General features: G+C 38.3%; 1 protein-coding gene and 1 long non-coding RNA gene across 2 annotated transcripts in view; both read right to left on the bottom strand.

The window, feature by feature from the left end:
• aass (aminoadipate-semialdehyde synthase) overlaps positions 1–27,831 on the bottom strand; it is an 81,946-nt gene that overhangs the window by 42,294 nt on the left and 11,821 nt on the right. The window contains exons 4-10 of the mRNA XM_085169038.1: positions 24,836–24,920; positions 20,440–20,507; positions 20,181–20,327; positions 19,999–20,077; positions 18,289–18,416; positions 8,707–8,855; positions 6,198–6,320 (exon numbers count right to left, since the gene is read on the bottom strand). Of these exons, the coding sequence (XP_085025164.1) occupies positions 6,198–6,320; positions 8,707–8,855; positions 18,289–18,416; positions 19,999–20,077; positions 20,181–20,327; positions 20,440–20,507; positions 24,836–24,920 (779 nt within the window). The remainder of the gene's footprint in view (positions 1–6,197; positions 6,321–8,706; positions 8,856–18,288; positions 18,417–19,998; positions 20,078–20,180; positions 20,328–20,439; positions 20,508–24,835; positions 24,921–27,831) is intronic.
• LOC146514911 (uncharacterized) lies at positions 9,290–18,282 on the bottom strand. Its single transcript, XR_014875450.1, has 2 exons — positions 10,419–18,282; positions 9,290–10,309 (listed from the first exon to the last, which is right to left on the bottom strand). It is a non-coding gene; the product is annotated as an uncharacterized LOC146514911 (long non-coding RNA).

Raw genomic sequence — 27,831 nt, 5'->3', positions numbered from 1 at the left:
GATCATTTCCTGATAACATTTACATTTACAATAATTGATTACACAGCAGTGGAGAGTAGACTTTATCACAGTAGATGTCTTTCTGAAAGCACTGCCCTGGGGCAGCTGTGGCTACACAGACTGACAGAGGCTACAGACTGACAGAAGCGAGGCTGCCATATTGCGCCATCGGCCCCTCTGGCCAACACCAGTAGGCGGTAGGGTAAAGTGTCTTGCCCAAGGACACAATGACCAGGACAGAGAGCCCGGGGATCGATCGACCTTCCGGTTACAGATACGCTTCCCTGAGCCATGGTCACCCCTTGGCGATTATCCTGTTAATAATTTTACCTCCTCTCTACGTATGACTCTGGATACTGTAGCTCCTGTGAAAACTAAGGTCTCAAATCAGAAGTACCTGACTCTGTGGTATAATTCTTAAACACGTAGCCTAAAGTAGATAACTCGTAAGCTGGAGAGGAAATGGCGTGTCACAAATTTAGAAGATCATCATTTAGCCTGGAGAAATAGTTTGCTGCTTTATAATAAAGCCCTCCGCAAAGCCAGAACATCTTACTACTCATCACTGATTGAAGACAATAAGAACAGTTAGCCAGGCTGACTAAAAGTCAGAGCTCTGTTGAGCCAACCATCCCTTTAACGTTAACTAGTAATGACTTCATGAACTTCTTCACAAATAAAATTTTAATCATTAAAGAAAAAATTACCAATAATCATCCCACAGATGTAATATTATCTACAGCTACTCTTAGTACCATTGATGTTAAGTTAGACTCTTTTTCTCCAATTGATCTTTCTGAGTTAACTTCAATAATTACTTCCTCCAAACCATCAATGTGTTTTTTAGACCCCATTCCTACAATACTGGTCAAAGAAGTCCTGCCATTAATTAATGCTTCAATCTTAAATATGATCAACTCATCTCTAATAATCGGCTATGTACCACAGGCCTTCAAGCTGGCTGTAGTTAAACCTTTACTCAAAAAGCCATCTCTAGACCCAGCTGTGTTAGCTAATTACAGGCCAATCTCCAACCTTCCTTTCATATCAAAAGTTATTGAAAGAGTAGTTGTCAAACAGCTAACAGATCATCTGCAGAGGAATGGCTTATTTGAAGAGTGTCAGTCAGGTTTCAGAGCTCATCACAGCACAGAAACAGCTTTAGTGAAGGTTACAAATGATCTTCTTATGGCCTCTGACAGTGGACTCATCTCTGTGCTTGTCCTGCTAGACCTCAGTGTAGTGTTCGATACTGTTGACCATAATATCCTATTAGAGCGATTAGAACATGCTGTAGGTATTTCAGGTACTGCGCTGCAGTGGTTTCTATCATGTCTATCTAATAGACTCCAATTTGTGCATGTAAATGCAGAGTCCTCTTCACACACTGAGGTTAATTATGGAGTTCCACAGGGTTCGGTGCTAGGACCAATTCTATTTACATTATACATGCTTCCCTTAGGCAGTATCATCAGAAGACATAGTATACATTTTCACTGCTATGCTGATGACACCCAGCTCTATCTGTCCATGAAGCCAGATAACACACAAATTAGTTAAACTGCAGGAATGTCTTAAAGACATAAAGAGCTGGATGGCCGCTAACTTTCTGCTTCTTAATTGAAATAAAACTGAGGTTATTTTACTCGGCCCTGAAAATCTTAGAAATATGGTATCTAACCAGATTCTTACTCTGGATGGCATTACCTTGGCCTCCAGTAACACTGGGAGGAACCTTGGAGTCATTTTTGACCAAGACATGTCCTTCAATGCACATATTAAACAAATATGTAAGACTGCTTTCTTCCATTTGCGCAACATCTCTAAAATTAGAAACATCCTGTCTCAGAGTGATGCTGAAAAACTAGTTCATGCATTTATTACTTCCAGGCTGGACTACTGCAATTCATTATTATCAGGATGTCCTAAAAACTCCCTGAAAAGCCTTCAGTTGATCCAAAATGCTGCAGCAAGAGTACTGACAGGGACTAGAAAGAGAGAGCAGATTTCTCCTGTTTTGGCTTCCCTTCATTGGCTTCCTGTTAAATCCAGAATTGAATTCAAAATCCTGCTCCTCACATACAGGGCTGGACCAGGTGACCCTGAATCCTCCCTTAGTTATACTGCAATAGACGTAGGCTGCCGGGGGATTCCCATGATGCATTGAGTTTTTCCTTTCCAGTCACCTTTCTCACTCACTATGTGTTAATAGACCTCTCTGCATTGAATCATATCTGTTAATAATCTCTGTCTCTCTTCCACAGCCTGTCTATATCCTGTCTTCCTTCTCTCACCCCAACCGGTCGCAGCAGATGGCCGCCCCTCCCTGAGCCTGGTTCTGCTGGAGGTTTCTTCCTGTTAAAAGGGAGTTTTTCCTTCCCACTGTCGCCAAAGTACTTGCTCATAGGGGGTCATATGATTGTTGGGTTTTTCTCTGTATCTATTATTGTACGATCTACTGTACAATATAAAGCGCCTTGAGATGACTGCTGTTGGGATTTGGCGCTATATAAATAAAACTGAATTGAATTAACTAAGGGAGAGCTACCTGATCCACCCTAACTAAAAGCTTAAAGGTAAAAGTTTTATTCTAACTTTGATAGCACTTTATAATCCCTGTAATAAAATGTAATTTTCAGGTACTTTGCTTGAAATTCTGGGTCCTTTACAAGAAAGAAGAAACACATTATATTGCAAGTAATTTTAAAAGCACAAACGCAGTTTTCTTAAGTCCAGTGTGAGTAATTTTAAATACAGCGTAATTTCATGGTAATTTATGGAAAAAAGTAGGCATTTGGCTGGAAAGACGGGTTGTGCTGGAAAGGATGTGAAGCAGGTTAATGTGATAAAGAGATAGAGATGTAAATGTACTGATGTGAAGAATGTATTGAGAGGGTGGAAGCGAGCTGTGAGCAACAGTATAGCTTCATGTTGAGAAAGAGCACAACAGATGGAATGTTTGTTTTTGATGTTATCAGGAGGCCAACCTGAAGGTGGCAGAGCTGAAGAGTTTAGTTTTTTATTAGAAGTGAAGGGTTTGAAATGAGTGCCCAGGTTGAGCAATTTGGAGGACAAACTTGGAGAGACAACATGGTTTGGACAGAAGAGCAGAAAAAGATTAAGTAAAATGTATTGTAAGCATGTTCCTAAAAATCTATAAATAAATGTTCCACTGAGTATATTTACTTTATTTCAAAAAAGTTGTTCATTTTTAAATGTGTATATACCTGACAAGCATTTTCTCCCCTAATCATCTTTTCAAAAATGTATACCACATAGCAATCACTTCCTTGTTTTGTTTTTAACACACAATTTCCTAGCTTTAAAATTATTTTCTTTGAGGTGTTGTCTTATTTTTAGTAAACTGCATTAGGAAAGGAAATGGTCGATGTTACTAGGTACATGCATACCTAATGATGTTACTTCAAACCCTTGGCCTACTAGTAGGGATGGGTATCGAAACCCGGTTCTTGTTGAGGACCGGTTCGTACTGTTTCAATTCCTTGGAATTGTTTGCCATTTTTGCAAACGATTCCCTTATCGATTCTAGTCGCCCCGAATGACGTCACCACGTCGCGGAGCGTCATTTACCTGGCAGGGAACACGGCGCCTAAGTGGCTCAAACGCTCAAAAGTTTGGTTATACTTTACGAGAACGGATGACAACGGGGCAACTTGCAAAACTTGCAAAGTAGATATTTCATTTAAGGGAGGAAACACTACGAATATGCAAAAAACACGCGATAACCTTAAATGAATGTCGTGTTTTTAATTCCGCTCCGGACTCGTGAATCTCAACCCAGCAGCAGCGGTAACGTTTGCACGTCCTCTCGCGTTAATGCGGCAGGTAAATAATCAACAACAGTGCATATTATGTTTGCGCGATCTGCCTTATTACAAAACCTGCCATTACTGTGCATTTAAGTGACTATGATGAGAGAGACAGAGTCTGGCTCAGATGCTGGCTGTTCTTGCTGCAGTCTACCGGTAGCGTCTCCTTTCAGGCCAAGATAGACGAATGTCACCGAGCAGTTTGTGGTAAAAGGTTTGCACCCATTTGCCACAGCAGATGCCCCCGATTTACGGTAAGTGAATGTGTTTAATTGTAGGCAGGGACATTACTGGATATTCTTGTGTAATTGCTACAGAATAATTTATGTTATACTTTGTTATTGCTACAGAAGAGTATTTATTTTATTATTTTACATTTACAATTTTTTTTCCTGGGGACCCTGTGACACCCCATTGAAGAGCCGTAGGCTGTGGATCTCTTAAGATCTCACTGTTGGGTTTGTAAGGCCATGTTACTCCTAAATTTCTATCTTGTTCGAAGAAAAGATATAAAACAAAGCTCTAAGCTATTCGACCTTAGTGTTTTCCTTTTTTAAAAAGAATCGATAAGAGAATCGATAAAGAATCGAATCGTTAAACAGAATCGAAAATGGAATCGGAATCGTGAAAATCTTATCAATACCCATCCCTACCTACTAGTGTACCTTGAAAAGTACAGCGTACTTGCGATGTATTGTTTGTTTTTTTGTGGATATTACCATGACATTATGTTGTACTTAAAATTACTTACAGTAAAATGTATATGTCGTTTCCTGTAAAATACCTGGAAGTTAAACAAGATTACGATTAAGCAAGTGACCCCATAATATGGCACAGGGTACTTATGTTGTAAAAAGTTTTTTTGTTTTTCTGAAAAGTACAATGAAATTACATAGTACTTAAAATTACTTACATAGTACTTAAATTTACTTACAGTGTAATTATTTCATTATTTCCCATAAAAAAAACTGACTTGTTACCCCCTTATTCTAGTACAATTTTAAGTTACAGTAGAATAATTTAAACATATTAGAAGTATTTGTAGGGTAAATATAGTTACACTGCAATTTCGGATAACACATGTTATAACTGCATGTAATTACAGGGTACTTAAACTCCTAAGTCACATGTTGTATTATAAAGTGCTCCTGAGTTTGTCTCCTAAACTCTAAAGTAGATCTGGAGGCTTTGCCTCCAGATCTACTTTTATATACCCAAGGAACCACAAGTAAGCCAGCAGTCCAAGAGCAAAGTGCTCAACTGCCTGGTTCTGCTGAAGGTTTCTTCCTGTTTAAAGGGAGTTTTTCCAGTCGCCAAAGCTCTTGCTCATAGGGGGCATACGATTGTTGGGGTTTTTTCTATTGTATATTATGGTAGGGTCTAACTTACAAAACAAAGCACCCTGAGGTGACTGTTGTTGTGACTTGGTGCTGTATAACTAAAACTGAATTGAATTGAACTGAAATCAGGTGGCATGGTACTGTTCTTGGCCTTCATTAAGTATAAGAAGCCAACTGCACTGGTATATTTTTATGTACAAAGCCATCCTGGGTGAACTTCCTACAGCTATGTAACCTCTTAATCCCTTTAAACAGCTGCTGTGATTTGCGGTCTCTTATTTTGCACCATGTTCATTGAAAAACCTTCAGAGCACTTTAATAGAACAGAACTGAATAGCCCTTTATTGCCAATGTACAAAGAAATTATGGGTGATCCAGACCAACTGTGCAGGAGTAAAATATAAATAGCCAGCAGCTGCTTGTCTTTGTCTCCCTGGGAAAGTTCAGAGCTCTAATAAAGACTGTTGTAACTGAAGACTGTTATTCATAAACTGGACTTTGTATTTGTATTATTTTGTTTTATGTGTTTTAATGTTGTATTTGATTTTTAACTTGTAACACTGTATTAATATGCCTTCCTCGCCAAGTCTCCCTTGATGTTAAAATCAAGGGATCCCTGATTAAATAAAATAAATAAATATGAGGTCTTTAGGTTAAAATAAGAAAGGAGTTTTTAAAAGCCAACTCAAGTAATAAACCAGTTTTTCTACATCACTGAGATAGGATGTTTGCATGTTTTATCCATGTCCAAATGCAAGTAAACAGTCCTACAGATTTGGATAATATGTGCATTGAAAGACCTATCCTGGTCAAAAATGACTCCAACATTCCTCACACAAAGGTCTAGCAGGATACGAATGGTGAGTTATGTTAATAAACCAAGCTGAACAGAAGAATATACAGAAATCATAAAAGATGCTGCTTGATGTAAAAATTGGAGTCTTTGCCTCAATCCTGAAACCCTGATCCAAACAGAAACACAGTTGATGCTGGCACAAAGGCAAAACATGAACCGTTTGCTCTATACCTGTCATGATCAATATGCTGGTCAGCGTCATACATGCAGAAAGGCTTATCAATGGTGGTGCATTCATTCATGAACTCTATAGAGCCTCCAGTGTCAGCAGATATGTCGCAGATGGCCAGCAGCCTGCAGGAAGACAGAAAAGAAAACACTTATGAGGGTATAGCAGGCTGTGTAAGGTGATCCAACCAGGTATGTCCTACAGGCAGGAGGCCCCAGCACAAACCCGGGACACGCTGAACAGATCTATTGGCTGCCCTGGGAAAGGTTTGATGTTTCCTCAGATAAGTGGGGTGCCTCTGCCAACTATAGATAAGCAGAAAAAATGGCTGGATGATTTGTTTTATTATTTTAGATGTTAATTTTATTGAAGATGTCATGAGATGTCATGAATCATAATGCTTTTGTTTGTTTTTCAGATGTTATTTTGCCATATTTTAGTAATACGTGAACATCTTTTGTAGTAACATGTTTTCATATTTATTCTCATATTTAACATCTCAAAAAGTTGATTCAGTTCATCTACACGTAGCGTTTTCAGTGGCAAAAAATGTTTCATCGCTCATCCACATGACTTCTTTGGTCTCAGCTGATTGCAGGTTTTCCCAACCTTATAAACAGTATATTTGCATAATGACTAAAACTAGCACCACTGAAAAACAATGAGGTCAGTTTCTTGATCATTAATATACAAAATGTCATGACCATTGATCAACAATTACTGATCAAAGACAACAACATTATCATCCTTCTGGCAGACAAGGGTAGGTACACGGTTTTGCTAAATCAGAAACTATCATGAGAAAATTTTCTTGCTGCTCAGTTACAAAAATTTGAAACAAGACCAGGAAGTGACTACAGGAAGAGGGTGATAGATTGTCTGAAGCAGTTAGAACAAGACAATACTACTGACCGGATGTCATTTTTTAATTAATTAATTTTATTTTTATTTTTTCTTTTATTTGGTTTTTATTTATATATAATGTATTTTTATTATTTACTTCCAATGATACAAAGGTCTTGTATGATGTTACGTCTGTCTCATGTGTGTTCCAGTCACTGAAGCAGGGGAGGCAGTTCATAAGAGATTACAGGATGACCCCAACCTCAGCAACAGGACCGCTCTCAGCAACAGGACCGCTCTCAGCACCGACCAAGTGTGTTTGCTCTTGGAACTCTGTCTTCATTCCACATATTTCACATACAATAGTTAGTACTACAGACTAAAACATGGGTGGGCCTTTGGCTTCCCAGTTTTACCCATTGTAGCCAACTTTTACATGGAAGAATTGGAAAAGAGTGCTCTGTTATCCTACCCTGGAACACCACCAAGTCATTGGTTCAGGTATCATTATCATTTCATTATAATTTTTATTTATGAACTGAACAGAAACAGAAATACAAAATAAATAGTACCAAATAACTTATAATTTATAATATTAATACCAAATTCCAAATAACGGTCATACTGTATTAAATGCCAGTGAACACAAATGTGTTTTAGATGTGTCATCTGTAGGGGGACATTATTCCACAGTTTAGGCACTACAAACCCAAATGCTCGATTGCCTCTGTGAACAAGCCTACACCTTGGTATGGCTAAAAGCAAAAGATCATTTGAACTAAGAGATCTAGAAGTCGGATAAGGCTTCAACAGGTAAGACAAATACCCAGTAGCCTGTCCATTCGGAGCTTAGTAGGTCAACAATAAAATTTTAAAATCAATTCTGAAGTGAACAGGGAGCCAGTGAAGAGAGAGAGAGAGAGAGGCAAGCACTGGTGAAATATGTTCATGTCTTTTAGTTCACATCAGAAGACGAGCTGCAGCATTCTGGACCAACTGCAGTCTTGGATGGCAGGTCTGACTAACTCCAACATATACGAAGTTACAATAGTCCAGCTGGGATCTAATAAAAAGGTAAAGGTATGTGGATGACACCTGAGTGAAAATCAAATCTCAGGACATACCACAATTCACTGATCACATTAACTGTGGACCAACTGCTTCCTAAGCAAAAACCCTTAGTGATTTCTCATCTGTCAGGAGTATTGGAACAGCTGAGACATATTTTCTCTAAACACCACATCAGTCAGCTGAAACTGAAGAAGTCACTTGGATGACTGACGAAACCTTTCTCCCACTGAAAACGATACGTCCAGATGATATTTTTTTTAGATTTCCTTACCTGGATGATTGAACATAAAGACGTTTTTCTTCTTTGTTATTGAAGAATGTGATAACTGCTTTGAAATGTGTTTGTTATCGTTTTTCATTAAACGGTTTTCAAATGTAACTTCAAACCTGAGTGTTTCTTAGTCTTAGACCAGTTGGTTAGTCTAATTTTTTTTTTCTTGTTTAGTCAACTAAGAAATTAGTCGCCAGGAATATCCCTAAAAGATAAACATGCAATCACTGTTGAGATGCAGTAGCTACCACCACAGTACTTTTATTCATTCAGTAGAAAATGATTTCCAGCCTTTTATTTGTGATTTTCCTGTGCTGCGTTCTTACTTGTGAGGAAGCTTTGGTGATCCCTCGTTGTCTGCAGATGAGGATTTTTGTGGTCTCATGAGCATCTGAGCGTCCAGTCGCCTGAGGAGTCGAGGAGTGTGGGGGTCCCAGTAAATACCATTGATCAGACAGGTTGTATAGGGTGCTACCTATAGTCAGGAAGAAACCACTGTCCAGTCATTTGCTATGTGCTGAACTACAGTGTGTCAGCCATTCAGTAGTGCTTTTGAAATCTCAACTGTAATTTAAATCTACAACTACAATTCTGAAAAAGTTGGAATGGTGTGTAAAATACATATTACACATTTTCTACAACCCTTCTCAAAAACAAAAAAATATAACACCCTGAACTGCATTAAATAATACACCAACAATAAACAGTAAGTTTCTCTCTATAAAAGTCCCTGCGAGTAAACAGTTTTATAATTGATCAATTTTTATTTATTTATTTATTTTTGCTGCCTGTCCCAATTGGTTCTTTTGCCATCAGAATTATTGTCTGAAGGCCGAGAAAGACGCCCAACGGATTTACTATACCAAGTGGACCATCCCAGCCTTGCCGTATTGGTCCATTTGATTGACCTTTGTTTTATTGTTTATTTATTTTATTTTATTTTCACTTGTTACATACGGGGCAGACATGACTGGGGGAAAGGAAAGGGAGAAAGAATGAGAGGGAGGGAAAGAAAAACAGCGGGGAAGAGGAGCGGTGATAAAGAAAAGAAAATTGATCAATATACTGATTTAATTTGAGTTAAGGACCTGGTTATACTACAATGGGTATGTTAGTTTATATTCACGTGCAACTCATTTTTAGTCTCTTGCCCAAGATTAGTTTGCCTGGGATCAAACTATCAACCTAACAATTGGTAGATGACCTGCTCTACCTTTATAGCAATAACCTGAACAGAAAGGGTGGACAGTAAGTTAGTTCCACACCTGTGGAGGCCAAAAATTCAAAAATGTTCTGTGCTAGGACCAGTTCTGTATCTGTACACCTGCTTCCTTTACACACTATCATTCGAAGGCATAGCAAATATTTTCATTGCTATGCAGATGAAATCCAGCTTTATTGATCCATGAAGCCAGATGACACACATCAATTAGTTAAACTGCAGGCATGTCATGGATGGGACCTGAATGACCTCTAATTTCCTGCTACTGAATTCATACAAACTGAGGTTATTGTATTTGACTTTAAAAAATGTTGTATGTATGTTGTATGACTACTTTAGGCTTGGTGTTTGATCACAACTGTTTTAATTTCATGTCACCTGTTATTTGACTGCTCCCTAATGTGGAGATCAGGGAAATATTTTACTGCTACTATTCATAACCATCATTACCATTACATTAATTATCATTTCATCAAAGCATTTATTCAATAGATTACACATGTTCTTAGTTAAGATTATTACACCTATCACAGAGAGCTTCTGTCTGGTAAAAGGTCAGAAGCGTCAACGGGCGGGGTGAGGCCGAGTGCATTTTGAGGTCGAGACACACACACACACACACACACACAAACAGTAGTTAGACTCATGTTTAGGTAAGAGTTCAAATAATAGTTTGCAAAACCTTGTATCTGTAAGATTGTGTCTGCCTAAGGGACAGTTTGTTCCAGGAGATAAGCGAGAGTTAGAAGATTAATAGGAAGCACCTGGCCTCGAGACGGAGAAGATGTCCTTTTAAATGTGTCAAAAGTCGTCAACAGAACATTTGTGGTTTTGAAACTTATGCATGTATTGTATCTGCTTTGACGCATGAGAGGGGGTCATAAACAAAACCCTGATGTTATAAAAACAACTGCTTGTGTATCATTGGGCGGAGATCGATGCTGTCTGTGTGCAGTGTTCATCTCCCCACGTGTGTGTTCATTAAAATCATTGTTTAACCGACTCTCCTGGACCAATTGTTGTTTTTTGTGCTCACCCTCAATATTTGAACCCGTAACACTAACTTGAGCATTGTGCCTCACGTTAGGGAGTGTGTAGTTCAGTTTTTTTTGTCCGATAACTTTGGAGAAACTTAGCCACCATTTTTACTGGCCTACTATGTCTAAAGATGTGGAATAATTTTGCTGCCACTCCAATTTTAAAGCATAGAAGAAATCTGACTTTCCCAGTTGGAGCGCCCAGACTTCAGAATAACTTGCCACTTCAGAGTCTATACAGTCTTTCAAATTGCATATTAAAACTCACTTTTAATTCAAGTTCAGTTTGAGTACCATCAGGCTTGTTTTATCTTTGTTTGCTTTGTTTTAATGTTAAATATATTGTCATTGCCTCATCATTTCTCATTTTTCTGTATTTGCTTTTCTATTGTGTTTTCTTGTTCATTAAGTAATTGTGAAGCTTTGGAAAAAGGATGGTATTAGTTATACTAAAATACAGAAAATATTAAAAACAAAGCATTCATTGTGAAAGATTTAAACAGTAACTATGTGCATTTTAAAACTGACCTCACATATGCTTTTTGTTTTCTCAAATTAGTACTCAACACTATGGACTGTTCTCAGTCCAGCTATGGTTCCCCTACTGCTCTGCACACACAGCAACCTGCCACAGCTCAATATTCCATCTGCTACACGTTCAGCCTCCAAAAATTATTCATCTTTTATCTAACTATAGTCCACTAGTCACTATGGTATTGACAACTGATCGCTAATATGGATAAATATCGGATAATTACTAATAGATAAACAGCTAATGTCAATGTGTGTGCTGGTCAGGCTGACATTTATGATAACCGTATAATATTTTAGTGTTGTTGAAACGGGGTCATCACCTCTGGAATTGCTCCTAAAGTATTGTTCAGTGTTATAAACTACTTTAGCTCTTACTCAGAGAAGGAGCACTTTGGCTGTCTGTCTGCAATGGTCCTGTGTTAAATTATATGTCAGTTGCATTTAATCATTAGTTATTGTTAATCTCTGGCTCTCTTCCACAATATGTCTTTTGTCCTGTCTTCCTCCCATCACCCCCAGCTGGTTGGAACAGATGTCTACCCCTCCTTGCCTGATTCTGGTTCTGCTACAGGTTTCTTCAGGGAGTTTTTCCTTCCCATTGTTGCCAAGTGCTTACTCATATGAGGTAGTTCGATTGTAGGGATTTTCTCTGTATTACTAGAAAAAGCGAAAAAGATTGATTTAAGATTTTGCCTGAAATGCTTAACCCTTTAAAACCGGTAGGAGCGGGCACGCTCTGTTTTGCGTAACTATTTTTAAATCCCGGTAGCTCTGCAACCACGTGAGCTAGCGCAATATTTTTTTTTGCATATGAAACCCAAGGAGTTGTACTTACATCTTATGCCATCAGCTTGTCCTAAGTCACAGTTTCCTTCCACATATAGCTTTGCAAAAACTGCATAAAAAGCGCTTGCAGCAACAAAAACATAATATTCCAGAAACACGCTTTGCCGATCTGATCAGCTGTTTGTAACACTTCCTACATTGGATTAGACCGCAGCGCGAACTATCGCATGTCCGCCATGACCTGCCCGAAACCGGAAGTGACGTCATTTTCGCGGAAATGTAGTTTTTTACGGTCCGGGCCTCAATGAGCCTATACTGGTGTTTTTAAAAGTTATCTTTGACTTTATGACTTTCTGTGTCGTTTCTGGGATGCTTAGGACTCATATTGCACTGCTGAAAATAGTTTATTTTGATGCATATGCTGCTTTTTTGCAAATTTGCACTATAATATTTATTTTCGTTTTTCCTGCAGTGTATAAAAATTGGTGTATTTCAAAAATAAAACTATGAAGGCACTCAAAATAAATTTCCTGTGGTGGGAAACTAGTTTGTGCAACTTTTTTGTATTTACAGTTTTGAGGGATAAGCCTCTTAAATTTCTCTAACTAGAAATATATGTTAAAAAAACAAAAACGATTTTCAATTTTTTTGTAGTTTATTGCACTTTTTTGCAATTTATGTAATCACTATGCACTTAATTCCTACATATTATTAAAATCTAGGCTGTAATGGTTGTATTGATGTATAGCAACTTGAAATGCTCCCAAAAATGGCTCCACAGCATGTAAAAATATAATATAAGCTCTGGCGGACTTGGTTCTATGGTAGGTCTTAAAGGGTTAATAATCTATTCAAAGCTGAACTTGTTAAGTAAGCTTAACTACATAAGATTACCAAAATATCAGCCATCTTAAATGTAAAACACAAGAATACCAAACATTAAAAACGAGCTAAATAAAGCCAAAAAGTACCTAAACTGAGCTTTATTTGCTGAAATTTCCTTTTTTTAAAAACGGGAAAAAAAGCTAATCAAAATGTAATATGAAAATACTCAAACAAATGCTGTACAAGAAGAAAAGACCTAACATAAGCTGAATGCAAATCCATGAAACATGAGCAGATAGTTTCTAATTGGTGGCAACATGTAAAAACCTCTCTAACACACACACACACACTTTGATGAACACACGTCTGTCCCAGTCTGACACTGTTTGCAAATATACACAGGGAGTGACACAGTGGGTGTGAGAGTGTGTGCCTCTGTGTTTCCATTCCAATCAAGCAGTTTCAATCAATGACTGTTTAGTTTCTTTCCCGCCAAAATAAAGAAGAATGAAGAAGCTGCTGAGAAGCTGCTGTCGGATTATAATATTATTTTATGCCGTGTTAGACCCCTAATTAAAGATTGTGAATTATTATGTAGTTTTAGTTTGCATTATTTTCCTGAATTAGAAGAAGGTGATAACTATTACATTTGGTAAACTGATTTGCATTACATTAGACTGCTGATTTATTGTGAATGAATGAGATTGTTTTATGATGCATTATACTGCTGAGTTATAAGAAATACTGTTTGCAGAAAGTCATCGCCTTATTTGTCTGATTAGAAGAGAACAGAGCATACTGCCCCATCTCAGCAGGAGCAGATAAACAGGGAGCCAAGGTCGTAGCTTAGGCGCTGTGTGTGAGAAAGAATGTGAATGTTTAGGCTTTTATGATTAGGTGGGGGCCACTAGAGGCTATAAGAGTTTGATCAAGGCTCCACCATTTTGAGATCTGATGCTGTCTGCTGTATGGTGTCCATCTCCCACGCGTGTTCATTAAATCATCGTTTGACTTGACCCGGCCGGACCAGTGTGGTTATTTTTGGTTTTCCTCTTGTATCCATCCTCAATATTTGAATCCGTAACACTGCCCAAGCATTGACTTTTTGAAAACCCAACCTTAAATATGTTGGCAATACATCACTAAGTAGCTTATTATTTTAACCCTTTAAAACCAGTCAGAGTGGGCACGCTCCGTTTTGCGCAACTATTTTTAAATCGCGGTAGCATTGCAACCACGTGAGCTAGCGCAATAATTTTTTTTGCATATGAAACCGGAGAAGTTGTACTTACATCTTATGCCATCAGCTTGATCTAGGTCACAGTTTCCTTCCACATATAGCTTTGCAAAAACTGCATAAAAAGCGCTTGCAGCAACAAAAACATAATATTCCAGAAACACGCTTTGCCGATCCGATCAGCTGTTCGTAACACTTCCTACGTCCATCAGCATGGACGCCATGACCTGCCCGAAACCGGAAGTGACGTCATTTTCGCGGAAATGTACTTTTTTACCATCAGGGCCTCATGAGCCTATACTGGTGTTTTTAAAAGTTATGTTTGACTTTATGACTTTCTGTGTCGTTTCTGGGATGCTTAGGACACATATTGCACTGCTGGAAATAGTTTATTTTGATGCATATGCTGTTTTTTTGCAAATTTGCATTATAATATTTATTTTCGTTTTTCCTGCAGTATATAAAAATTGGTGTATTTCAAAAATAAAACTATGAAGACACTCAAAATAAATTTCCTGTGGTGGGAAACTATTCTATAACTATAACTAGAAAACTATATAACTAGAAATATATGTTAAAAAAACAAAAACGATTTTAAATTTTTTTGTAGTTTATTGCACTTTTTTGCAATTTATGTAATTACTATGCACTTAATGCAGACATATTATTAAAATTTAGGTTGTAATGGTTGTATTGATGTATAGCAACTTGAAATGCTCCCAAAAATGGCACTACAGCATGTAAAAATATAATATAAGCTCTGGCGGACTTGGTTCTATGGTAGGTCTTAAAGGGTTAATGTATCTGACTGATTTCACTGGGTGACATTAACTCACGGGGCACATTCCTCATAAGGCAGATAAGACAGTTACAGACAGTTCCATCACACTGGAAAAAAGTCTTAAGCGAATGTGAGTCCAAATAGTGTGTGTCTCTATGTTAGCCAGGATGTACCCTTCCACTCGCCATGTGGCAGAGCAATAGTTCTCGAGGCCTTCTGAAGGCCAAAGTTTTTCTTTGGTTACTTTTTCACTTATTTTTTAGTCCAGTCCATGATGATTTTCAGAGGGATGTGTTTCTTGTTTGTTAAACCACTTAAAACCGACACATGATTCCCTTAAAGGCAAAAACACCTAACTCAAGAGATGAATGAATTATGGGTCTATGCATAATACAGAACCTAGCAAAGAACCAATTTTAAAATATAATATAAAAAGCTAATAACTAATAACTAGTTATTGGCTAATAGCTATTAGCCAATAACTTGCATATCTTGCCTGGTATGCATTACATTAGAAAAAGTCTTTTTGAGGAAACTGGACAAGCGGAGGACAAAAGAAGTGGCAAGCCTAAAAATAAAAAAATAAATCTACAACAGATGAACACTCTGTTTTCCATTTTTCTCCTCAATACTAGGGCTGTAACGATATATATCGGATGACAATATAAAAACGTCTATCGTTTCATTTTACGCTATCGTTTGTTTTGTGGTGTCACAAAATAAACTGTTTACGGCAATATTTTTTCATGGTTTTGATGGTCACTGTAGTGGCTATATTAATTTCTTAAAGTTCTCTCTTTCTCTTATATGTAATATAACTACACTACAGATGGACAAGCGCCTGTTTTTATGCGTTGTCGTTAGCAACAACGACAGTAACACCATCGCGTGTCCGCTTGTTTATGTCCCACATAAACCTTTCACAATAAAGGTCAAGATCCTGTTGAGACTTTTCAAAATAAACTGAATCACGTGAAAGAGCAGATTATTTACGGATGAGAAGTAAAAAAGCGCCGGCAGGTGCTAAAAAATAAACCTTAGACTCAAACGTTAGAACAGGCTTTTCCCCGCAGCACGCCGTGTAATAAATACTCAACAAAAAACTTATGTCTAAAAATTTATCGTTTCATGCATCGGTTAAAACACTCAACTCCAGCTACATGACACGCAGCTGGAAACACTTCCCGCAAGTCGAGATTCACAGAATTTACAGAAAATGTTACATTTTTGTGATTTATATCGTTATCGGGACAATAGATGTCTTATATCAGGATATGAAATTTTGGTCATATCGCACAGCCCTACTCAACACCATACCTAACCAACACCTTCTCATCGTCTCCTCTGTTCACTTAACCTACATGTCCCTGAGGACACTCTCTGCCACTTCATCTAACAACTTCTGCATCCAGTAATGCCATTTCTGCAGGCATGTACATTTCCAGAATTCCGTATTCTTTTCTAACCGACATCCAACCTGTGGGTCAAATGCACTAACAATATTCACACCTTCATTTTCCAGCTTCAAATTCATGATGCTGTCTGACACTATTCTTTCAAGATTACCCCTACTCCTTTCCACTTGCTCTCTACTAGGGCTGCCACAAACGATTATTTTGATAGTCGACTAGTCACCGATTATTTTTGCGATTAGTCGACTAATCAGATCATGCGACCTACAACTTACAGCTTATTGCACCAGCATGCATCTGCTCTTATATAAATATCATTAGCTTACAGCTTTAAGTGTATGTGCTAACTAAAAAATAAAGACAAGATGATAGTTTATTAAATTTTAATTACATTTGCAGATTGTTTCGGTGAAGTTTAACAAACTCAGCTGTCTGCTCCTTGCTATCTAAAATATAACAGGACACCGGAGTATATTCTCAAGCATCTCACACTTCTGATAATCAGTTGTCTGGTTGACATTTATTCAGCTGTGTAAAAACTATAACTTTAATCTCAGCCAAACTGATTTACTCAGGAACAAATAAAATACTGAAAAAAGCCAAACAATAACATTTTTAAGTTATCTAAGTGACTTTATATATCATGTTTAACCTGAGTAGCGAAAGACGGCGGTGGGTTCGAAAATGATTTGCCAGGAGTCCGGTGTTCTCACGGGCTCTAGTGAGCCTTGAACCCCAGCTAGCTATCGAGCTAGTGGGTAACAGACATCTCCGAAAATGTCGGGGCGCTTTTGAAAATATGTGGTGTGGTTGATAAACTGAGCACATATTTGAAGTTTACACAGCTACATTCTCGCCTGAAAATATGTTAAACATTTATTATTCTTTCTGGGTCACAAAATAAGAGTAATATTAAAACTAAATAGCCGCTGCCATTATTGGAAACTGAGCAGGGCTATGAATTCTGGGACACAGCTTCTTCTTCTTTGGGGTTTAACGGCAAGCTGGCATCCTTGTACATTCAGTGCTGCCATCTTCTGTTTCAGTCCGTTATTACACTCTCAAATCCTACTACTTATTCCTGCGTCTTTTGGGATCTTACAAAGCTTCAAACGACGCGTCGACTATTAAATTAGTCTTCGACGATTTTGATAGCCGACGTAATCGTGACTAGTCGACTAATTGTGGCAGCCGTACTCTCTACAGCAAAGTAGAACAGTCCAAGTCCAGTGCTACTGACCTTCCTACCCTTCCACCTGGCCTCATGCACACACAATAACTCACTCTTCCTTCTCTCCATGTCAGTGAGCTCTCTCTCTTTACCAGTCATAGACCCTCCTTTTAAAGTCCCAACTCTCCCCTCCATAATCACATACCTTACCCCTTTCCTTTCCCTAATCTCTAATAATCTATATAAAAACATAGGGATTACCATGGTAAACACAGATCCAGAACCCTGCAAGTGGGCTTTATATTTGTACTTTAGTGACATATCAATACAGCGTGTGTTTTGAAATGCCAGCACAACTTGACTTATTCATGTCTTATGTGGGCAGCACGGAGGTCAGCAAGAAGGTCCTGAGTTCAATTCCACCATCAGACTTTCTGTGTGGAGTTTGCATGTTCTCCCCATGTTTGCGTGGGTTCCCTCCGGGTACTCCGGCTTCCTCCCACCGTCCAAAGACATGCAGCTTGTGGGGATAGGTTAATTGATTAATCCAAATTGCCCATAGGTGTGAATGCGGGAGTGAACGTGAGCGCTGTCATGTGGCTGTCTGTCTCTGTGTGTTAGCCCTGCGACAGACTGGCGACCTGTCCAGGGTGTACTCCGCCTCTCGCCCTATGACTGCTGGGATAGGCTGCAGCACACACACACACACACACACACACACACACACACACACACACACACACACACACACACACCCTGAAAAGGATAAGTGGAAGCTAATGGATGGATGGATGCCTTATGTGTTGCTGACTGAAGTAGAGGACAAGGCCCCTGAATAACAGATGGGGGTTGGAGGAATGTTGTAAGCAGGCCTTAGTGACAGACAAAAATTAAGAAACTCACGCTGGTCCTGAAGTGGGAAGTGTACAGTTCTGGATGGATCTCGTACTCAATGGGGTCATAGATGCCGTCACTCTTTCTTACAAGGTGGTGGTGTCGGCTAAGGACGGTGGCATACACTTTGGTCATATCTGGCAAGAAAACATACAGTTTGCTCTAGTTAAATTACAGAATATAACTTAATGATAGTGATAAAAACAAACAAACACAATCGCATAATAAAAGGTTGTAGGAATGCAGTTAGCTTTAGCCATAAATTAGTATATATCTAATCTTAATGTCACATTAATGATTCTACTAATATTTTGACTTAATCTTTAATGATAATACAGTGAACTGACTTTGAATCCTAATAATTAGAGAGGTTTACTGTGGTGGGATGTGGAGTTGTGTGTGGTGTGGAACAACAAAGGTAGATGGAAAGCTGCTCTCATAAAAGCAAAGGAAAACACTGCAAATAAATATCACTTGACTTGCCAACTTGCAACTAACCAGGGAACATCATTCATGTCTCACAGACTACAAGGACTGTACGAATTACTGGCTTTAAATGTGTTCGGACCAACTTCTACCACCCTCAGACTGATGGGGTGGTGCAACGGCTGAATAAGACTTTAAGCTCCATGATTCGCAAGGTCATTTATGCGGATGAACACAATTAGGATTGCCAGTTAGACCCTCTTTCGTTTACAGTGAGGGAGGTGCCCCAGAGTTTCATGGGATTTTCTCCCTTTGAGTTACTGCTCAGCAGAACTACACTACTGCCCCTTGTGATGTGATAGCTCTGTTTGAAAAATCTTCACCAAGCATAACACCCCAGTAGATCTCAGACCCAGCAACAACCTCAGACAACAAAATGGAAAAACACTGGAAAAAAAGAAAAGAAAACAATGTTGTGTATGTTATATGATGAGCAGTTCTCAGACCAACACATAGGAGGGACGAAACAACCACTCCAAAGTTACGTAGCGCCACAAGAGAGATCCAGGTCTTTAGGACAAGATTCAGCTATAATTTCACTTAAATGAGGGGACACACTGTTTTGATGATGCTAATATTCACATTTTGGACAGAGAAGATGGATGGTTTCAGAGAAGAGTAAATGAGTACATTGATATCCACTGAATAGAGGTAGTGACCTACAACACCAAACAGGTGCCACCTATAATACAGTCCTGAGATCACTTTCCAAGTGATTCACCTCCAATTCTCACCTTGTCTCGTGTGATCCTAATGACTCACATGATGGCAGAACGGGTCAGTGAATCTCAGTATCTCAAAGTTGACAACCCCACAAAAACAGGGATAGAACAGACGTTTTATTATCATCATCTGGTATATTTTGTCATATCCCACAGCCCTAAAATAAATTGTCAGATATTTTGTTTTTTTAGGTTCATGACTTTCCAATTTATTCACAGAGGCAAAAAATAAAGGAACATAGTAAAAGTTTGGTTAATAGCAAGAACTTTTTGATCAATCTAGAAATTTATAAATGTTGTTATTTTCTAAACACATTTCATTTGTATTATAATCTGTAAGCAATGTTTAATTTAAGTCCTTGTGCTTTTTGTGGTATCCATGTTTTTCCACATTCCAAATAACAAGATCAGACAGACCATTTCCCCAAAGAACTTGTGTGTTTAAAGTGCTACAACCCACCACGGTCACTCCAACAGCTGAAAATTGCATGATGCTCAAAATATTTCATACCTCCTGTTTCAGAGACGTCCTTCAACTCGTGAGGTTCAACATATTCAACAGGAAGCTCGTTGATGATGTCTTGGGCTCCCTGCAAGAAAGAAAAAAGATGCATAAAATGAAACATTCATCACAAAATCCTCCTTAATGTATTTTTTCTGACTGAGTGTTTGGTTGTGTCTAAGGTTTTGTACCTTGGAGACATTTCCTGTTCCAGTGAAGCAAAATGTGAGGGGTCCAATGGATTTGGGCATAAGCCCCATTGAAATTTCATACCCACAATCCCTGACTGCTTGGATGGCCTGGCTTACATTCCTATAGTTATGAGCCATACCAATGTGCTGGATATGAATCATGTGGAGAAAAGGACATCACATGTGAACTCTTTATAAGGACAAAGTTGTTTTTTGTTTTTAACATTTTTTTGAAATGATAAAGAATGTCCACTCTTACCATAAACGGAGTGTGGTGTCCGAGAGCCAAGAAGCGCAGCCCCAATCCATGCAAAATGTTAATCATTCCTGAACGAAAAGAAAGAGAGATTCATTTACTCCAAAAAGAACAATTTACGAAATAATAACACACAAAATAGTAATTTATAATGTGGTCATCATAAATGATTAAAATGACAGAAATATTTATAAGACAGAAAAAGCTGGTTATTAATTTAAGGTTAGAGGGTGATTTTTAGAATTCTGTGCCATTTAAGCTCCCATGACAGACTAACTATTGTATGTTGTATAAAAATACAGGCCATTCAAAATGGCTCAGTATGTATTTGTAAAAGCTTGCCTTACACCATCAAACTCTCATCTACCATAGAAAACCAAAATTATGTTCTTAATTGTCTTCTAGTTACATGACTTACAGCTAGTTGTATATAGTTTTGGAGGGAAATCATCTACAAGAACCAGAATAAACAGCTTTTTCTATCTGATTTCTCAGATCTTTTGTCCCGATTTAGGTTCAGATAACATAATTATAAAGTCCAGCAAGGGCCAGGACAGTCTCCTAAAGATGATTCAGCTGCAGGATCGGGGTGCCATCTGTGCAGATCTTGCTCAGGAATGGCAGCAAGCAGTTGTGAGTGCATCTGCACACTCAGTGAGCTGAAAACTCTTGGAGGATGGCCTGGTGTCAAGAAGGGCAGCAAATAAGCCACTTGTCCCCCCTAAAAATATCAGGGACAGGCTGATATTCTGCAAGAAATACAGTGAGTGGACTGCTGAGGACTCAGGTAAAGTCATTTTCTCTGATGAAGCCCCTTTCTTATTGTTTGGGGCATCTGCAAAAAGGATTGTCCAGATAAGAAAAGGCGAGGACTACCATCAGTCCTGCCTCAAGCCAACAGTAAAGCATCCTGAGACCATTCGTGTGGGGTGCTGCTTTTCAACCAAGGAAGTGGGATCCCTCAAAAGTTTGCCAAAAAACACAGCCATGAATAAAGAATGGTACCAAAACATCCTCTGACAGCAACTTCTTCCAACCATCCAAGAACAGTTTTGTGATGAACAATGCCCTTTCCAGCCTGATGGAGCACCGTGCCATAAGACCGAAGTGATAATAACTAAGGGGCTCGGGGAACAAAACATTGAAATTTTGCATCCATGGCCAGGAAACTCCCCAGACCTTAATCCAATTGAGAACTTGTGGTCAATCCTCAACAAGCAGGTTATGAAAGAATGGGTTGCCATCAATCAGGATTTGGCCCAGAAGCTTGAAAATGAAGGGCCAACACTGCAAATATTGACTCTTTGCATAAACTTAATGTAATTGTCAATAAAAGCCTTTGAAACGTAAACAGTGCTTGTAATTCCTACTTCAATACGTCACAGAACAACTGACAAAAAGATCTACAAACACTAAGGCAGCAAACTTTGTGAAAAGCAATATTTGTGTCATTCTCAAACCATTTGGCCACAACTGTACTGTCTGCTTGCCTATCACTGATAGAAAATAATGACACAGTCTACATTACATTTATTTTTATTCCATAAAAGGATGAGAGCATGATGGTAAAGTGCAAACTGCATCCAGGACAGAACGAACTGCATTAAGCTTCTAACACAACTTCAGCTCTTTGCCAGTGCCTGCACAACAATTAGGGGAAATACCTCCAACATGCACAAACATTTGACCACACAGCATACAATTCAACTGCACAAATGTAATATCTTCGCTAAATTCTTATCAATTCCCATTCCTACTCCCTGGTATAACTCTCAAACTTAAAAAATAGAACCCGTAAATTGGGGAGGAATCTTTATTTGGCCTGTAAAAATAGTTGCCACTCCGTAAATCTAGGGTGTCTTGTTATTCATCACTGACTGAAGTGATGAATAAAAACAACCATAGGTTTCTCTTAGGCACTGTAGCTAGGCTAACTAAAAGTCAGCATTTTGTTAAGCCAAGCATTTGTTTAACCATAACTATTAATGACTGAATTCATTTTTTCACAAATAAAGATTTTAACAGTGTTGGGAAGGTTATTTTTAAAATGTATTCCACAACAGATTACAGAATACATGCCCCAAAATGTATTTTGTAACGTATTCCGTTGCGTTACTCAGTGAGAGTAACGTATTCTAAATACTTTGGATTACTTAATATATTATCATGCTTTTTACAACTACATGAATGTCCTATTGCTGTGTGATTTATTACTATTACTGAAGGCTACTCGCCATACCAATACTAACTAGTTTTTTAAATCTTAATATAAAATGAGTTACAGTAGGTGGACATTAGGTAATCTCGTATAGAAAACTATTCCGTGCGTATATAAAACTGGCCCGCGGCTCCAAACCGTAGTAAAGGGACCTCTGGCTAATATGTCGGGTTCGTGTCGGGCTCGTAACCGAAAACTAGCTTTACTTTGTTGTCTGGGTCAACTTTGCTAGCGAGAGACAGAGAGAGGCGTTGAAAGGCTGCTCCAACGGAACTTATTGTTTCGGAGGAAAACACGAACACAGTGTACAGTCGAGTCTTAATAGCTTACTTACAACTGGGCTACACTGCCCATGAGGCTACTTTCTTTAGGGCTATGCCTGTAACACTCAGCCTATTGCCTTCATATTAAATAATTTTTTGAACAATAATTTTTAAAAAGATTTCTTTCATGTCATTATGCGAGCCACAAGTAGTGGTGACATGGGCCGTGAGATTGAGAAACAGGCATTAGAGCCTTTTAATGCGTGTTTTGTTTGGGTTTCCACCGGCGTGGAATTACCAAAAATAGAGAGAGCATAGCCTAACATATGAAACAGGAAAAGACCGCCGTGTAATCCCTTTATTTCAACAAAGTAACTGTATTCTAAATACCACCTTTTTAAACGGTAACTGTAACGGAATACAGTTACGTATTTAATATACAAAATATGAGTAACGCCACTGCATGTATTCCATTACTCCCCAACACTGGATTTTAACCATTAGGAAAACAATTATTTACAGCTACTCTCAATACAATTGATATTTAAAGGGGGACATGGATTGGTCCCAAGCTTTGGGTAGTGGCCAAAAGAACAAGATCGTGGAAATGAGCATAGGAAACCGCAGAAAATGAGTTTTGTGACTGGCCTTTTCCTACTTTCATCTATGATATCAATTTGAAAATCCTTCCTGAGTTATTGCATTCAGAAAATTTTCAGACAACTTGACCTCTGACAAACTCTGCTACGGTATTGATTTGAAGCTCCTACGTCATGTTATAATGGTGTAGATGTTAATTAAGATTAATAATAATTCAGTGTCCAGAGTTTTACTGACCCATGTACATTCTTATCGGCTTGTGAAAAGCTTTTATTTGTATATTTTTGAATATTAATGCGATCTAATTAACACAGTATTTTATATTACAGTCTGCTTACTGCAGGTATCTACAAGTACGGCTGCTGTCAGAATTCATTAAGCTGTAGAATTTAAACATGATATCAGGTATCAATCATGGTCTCAGTACTATCAAGTTAACAGTTCATCTGCATGTTTTAATACAACTTCTTGAGGCTTACTGCAGCGGTGGATGGAGCAGCTACAAACTTTGTTCTTATTCACGTTAGAATTTGTTGATCAGCTCCTTTGATGAAGGATTCCCACTAGCATTTTTCTCAGTGAATGATTTAATGGTGCTGTTTATGCTATAAACATGCTTTCTTTCACACAACCTGAGCTCACCATCTTGGTACCGGATGAATGAGGTAAGCTGTATAAAGCGCTTTGAGTGCTCAACAGAAAAGCACTCTACAAGAACCAGTCCATTTACTGTTTGTCATAAAGAACACCCTTAAACCCTTTAAGCCTTTTGTTTTCTGACTTCGCTGGGCCAGGAGTAGCTCTTCTTGATCCAACTAATTGTGGGTATTTATGTATGGGGTCAATAGTGTAGTGTCTAGCACATTTTCCAAACATGCAAAAGATCTTTGGTTTAAGACCAGGAGGAGGCATAAATTCCTAGAAGGGTTGCATCAGGAAGGGGATCCGGCATAAAAATGTGCTGAATCAAGCATACGGATCCATGTCTAAAAATAAGGGAGCACACGAAAGAAGAGTATGGCTGGACAGAGGGATTTCTTATGAGTCCTACTTTCATTATTTTTTTTATGTCAGTAATGACATAAAATTTTGTAACAGTTTATACTGAATAACAGATTTTGATCTTGCAAGTCCGAGTTAACAGTGTCAACAGTGGTCTGACTGATCAAATGATAAAGGCCATGTTTTTACAAATGATTCACTTCTGTCCATGATCTGAACTGATCTTCACTGATCCCAAAGTTTGCTACAGTGCAACTCTTTCTACACAATCGGGGAAATAATTAACAAGATTAGGAATCCCAGCAGCCTTTCTTACCTGCGACACCAGCCCACTGGCCAAATGCTACAATCCGGTAACCATTAGCATCAACCATCTTCTCATAATCAATGAGCCGGACCTCCTGCACAGACAAAAGAAACTTTGTTAGTGTTTTTGAAGAGTGTGAATTTAAATGGAAAATGAAATCCAGCCTTCGGCAGAGCATGCTGTATTTCTTTATTTACTGTACAGCAAAATCATTAGTTGAGTAGCAACAGCTAGAAATCTGAATCCGTTTTCATTATTTGTTGAGAAGTTTGGACACATAGTCATTTATGGGTTTTCTGTATTTATGTCTTTATTATTTATTTTTCATTTTAGTGTATTTTGTTTTTAGATTTTTCAAAGTGAACACCAATCATTTTAAACTCCCGAACACCTGTGGGAAAAACTCCTATGCTCCGATCCCCATCAAAAGTAATTTCTCTCTCAGATATATGGTAGACTCCTTTCATCTGTTTATTCCTCACCATCCAATGTTAAATCTGCATGGGAGAGAGTGCTGGGAATTAGCCTGAACAAGTGTTGGAATGTAAACCTCGATTCACACCCACCTCTCTTTATAGAATTTCAGGATTCACCTATCTAAAGCTGTCTATCAATTTTTTATACTTAAAAATCAATAGCTTCAATAAATGTCAAGTTTTACATTATCTTTCTCATATATCGATTAGTCAATTGGAGTTCTTACCATTCATCTTATTATTATTTTCTTTATTAATAAATTCACCTTATTATTGGCAACACAACACCTACTCTTCTTCTGGAAAACAGTGCCCTGTACCACATTCAGTGGCTCCGTGAAGCAATGTCTTTATTTAATCCAATTTTATAATCCTTGATCAGTCTCCTGATAGTGATCCCAATTTCTTGTCCTCCCACCTTTCCAAATCTAATAAGTCATAACCAATGGATCTTTTATTGTCATTGTTTGGACTAGTGACTAAGATTGTTTCACCCTGTCAAACCGCGTTAAATCTCATTTAACTTAATAAAATTAAATGAAACAAATAGTAACTCAATCTGATTTAGGTCCATACATTGATTAGGACACTCCAAAACTTTGATTTTGTATTCTTTGATCCATTCAGAGGTAGACTTGCTGGTGTGTTTTGGATCATTGACCTGCTGCATAACTCAAGTGTCCTTGAGTTTCAGGGCACAAACTGACAGCCAAACATTCTCCTTCAGGAAACAATCTCCTTTTTCAGTAAAGAGACGAATTCATGGTTCCATCAATTATTCCTTTTGTATAGTTTCACTGGTTCGTCTATACTTATACTAAATAATTTTCATTACTTTATATACCACTTCATTTAAATATGACAACTTAATCTATAATAATACAGAGTAACAGATTTTATTTATATTCTATATTAACGACTCAAATCATGCAAATCGATGCCCCCCTTTAAGCAGTGATTACATTGTGCAACATGGACGGTTGTAGACATCATAAGGGTGAAGTCAACCATTTGGCTACATGTGCAATTTTTGCATTCTAATGGTAAATCTCTACAGAACTGTCTGCCCATAAAAAAAAAAAAAACAGGAAGATGAGCAGAAATCAGCACAGACTGTCATGCTCACTGTCTGATGACAATGATGTTTGGACCCAAGGAGAACCCAGGAGATATAAAGAATAATCAAGGTTTTATTTCAGTCTTACCCCCGCATACTATGAGATGCGACTCTCTACTGAGAGAGGACCGCTGCTGTCAGGCTACAGCAAGTTCATGAAAAATTTAACAGACGTAAAGCTTGTGAACTATGACAGCTTTGGTTTTAACTTAATCTTAATCCAGTTTTGGTGTTAATGTGTCAAAAAATGAAAACAATCATTGCTGGAAGCAGTTAACAAGCTTGTTTTCATTAACATTTAAACGGTCTGTGTCACGGTTCTGGGGCAATTCGACCCAGCATTTTGAGTTTATTATGTTTTGGTTTATTTTTTGAATGATGGATTGTTCTTTATGTTTCTCTGGTGCTTTGTTGATTATTATTATAATCTATGTTTCAGTTATTCTTGTTAAGACTATGTTCTTATGTTTGGTTTTTCTCTGAATTATGATTTGCTTGGGTTTTGAGTAATGATTCATGTTTCCTGTTTTATTGTGAAAGTCTTTGTCTTATGTTAGTGTGTGCAGCTTTGTTCCCCCTGTCTCGTCAGGCCTGATCTCTCCCAGCTGTGTCTCCCTCCTGTTGTCCATTCCCTCATTATTACCCTTTGTATATAAGCCCTGTGTTTTCCCATGCTCGGTGTCGCGTCGTACCCTCAGATCCTGCCTGTGTGTTCCAGTTAGTGTTTTCATGTTTGGTTTCTGTTTTGTTGGTGCCAGCAATAAAGCTGTGGTTTTCAGTTATATCTCCGTCTCAGAGTCCTGCACTTGGATCCACATCTCCACCTGCCCGCACACAGAGCCCTGACAGTCTGAGCAGGTGATTGAAAGGACTGAAATTAAAGGTGTTGGCTTTTTATCCCAAAAATTGATCACATCACAGGTGTGTGTGTGTGTGTGTGTGTGTGTGTGTGTGTGTGTCAGAGAGGAGAACCTGCAGGTCTCTACTGCTGTTGGGATTGAATCACAACAAAAATAAAACACATGCTGGAAAATGGAAAATGTGTGTCAGGCGAGTCTTGGTTTCAGGTTTCAACACTCATGCCTGTCATTGACCTTGTGAAGAGTGATCATAGGATTGCTTCACTTTGCCTGCAGTGCTTGAACTGAAACTTGAGAAGAGTTCAGCTACTCAAGCAGCAACATCTCAATTAATCGATTTAGGTTATTAAAATATTCACAGAGAGCAACATAACTGCTTGTGGAATTTCCTCCCAAAACGAAACAGCCAATTACTGCAATGAATAATCAGTCTGTTGTATATGAATAAAGTTTGTAACCAGCAGCTAGTTTGGTGATCAGAGCACAGTTAGCTTGCACTACATTTTTTGTTGTTGCTTATAATAGTCCTTTTAACAAAGACAACCCCTGTCA

This window comes from Neolamprologus multifasciatus, chromosome 7 (assembly GCF_963576455.1).
Source record: "Neolamprologus multifasciatus chromosome 7, fNeoMul1.2, whole genome shotgun sequence".
Lineage (NCBI taxonomy): Eukaryota > Metazoa > Chordata > Actinopteri > Cichliformes > Cichlidae > Neolamprologus > Neolamprologus multifasciatus.
The sequence above is the reverse complement of the archived record's forward strand: the minus strand, read 5'-3'. Positions and strand labels throughout refer to the sequence as shown.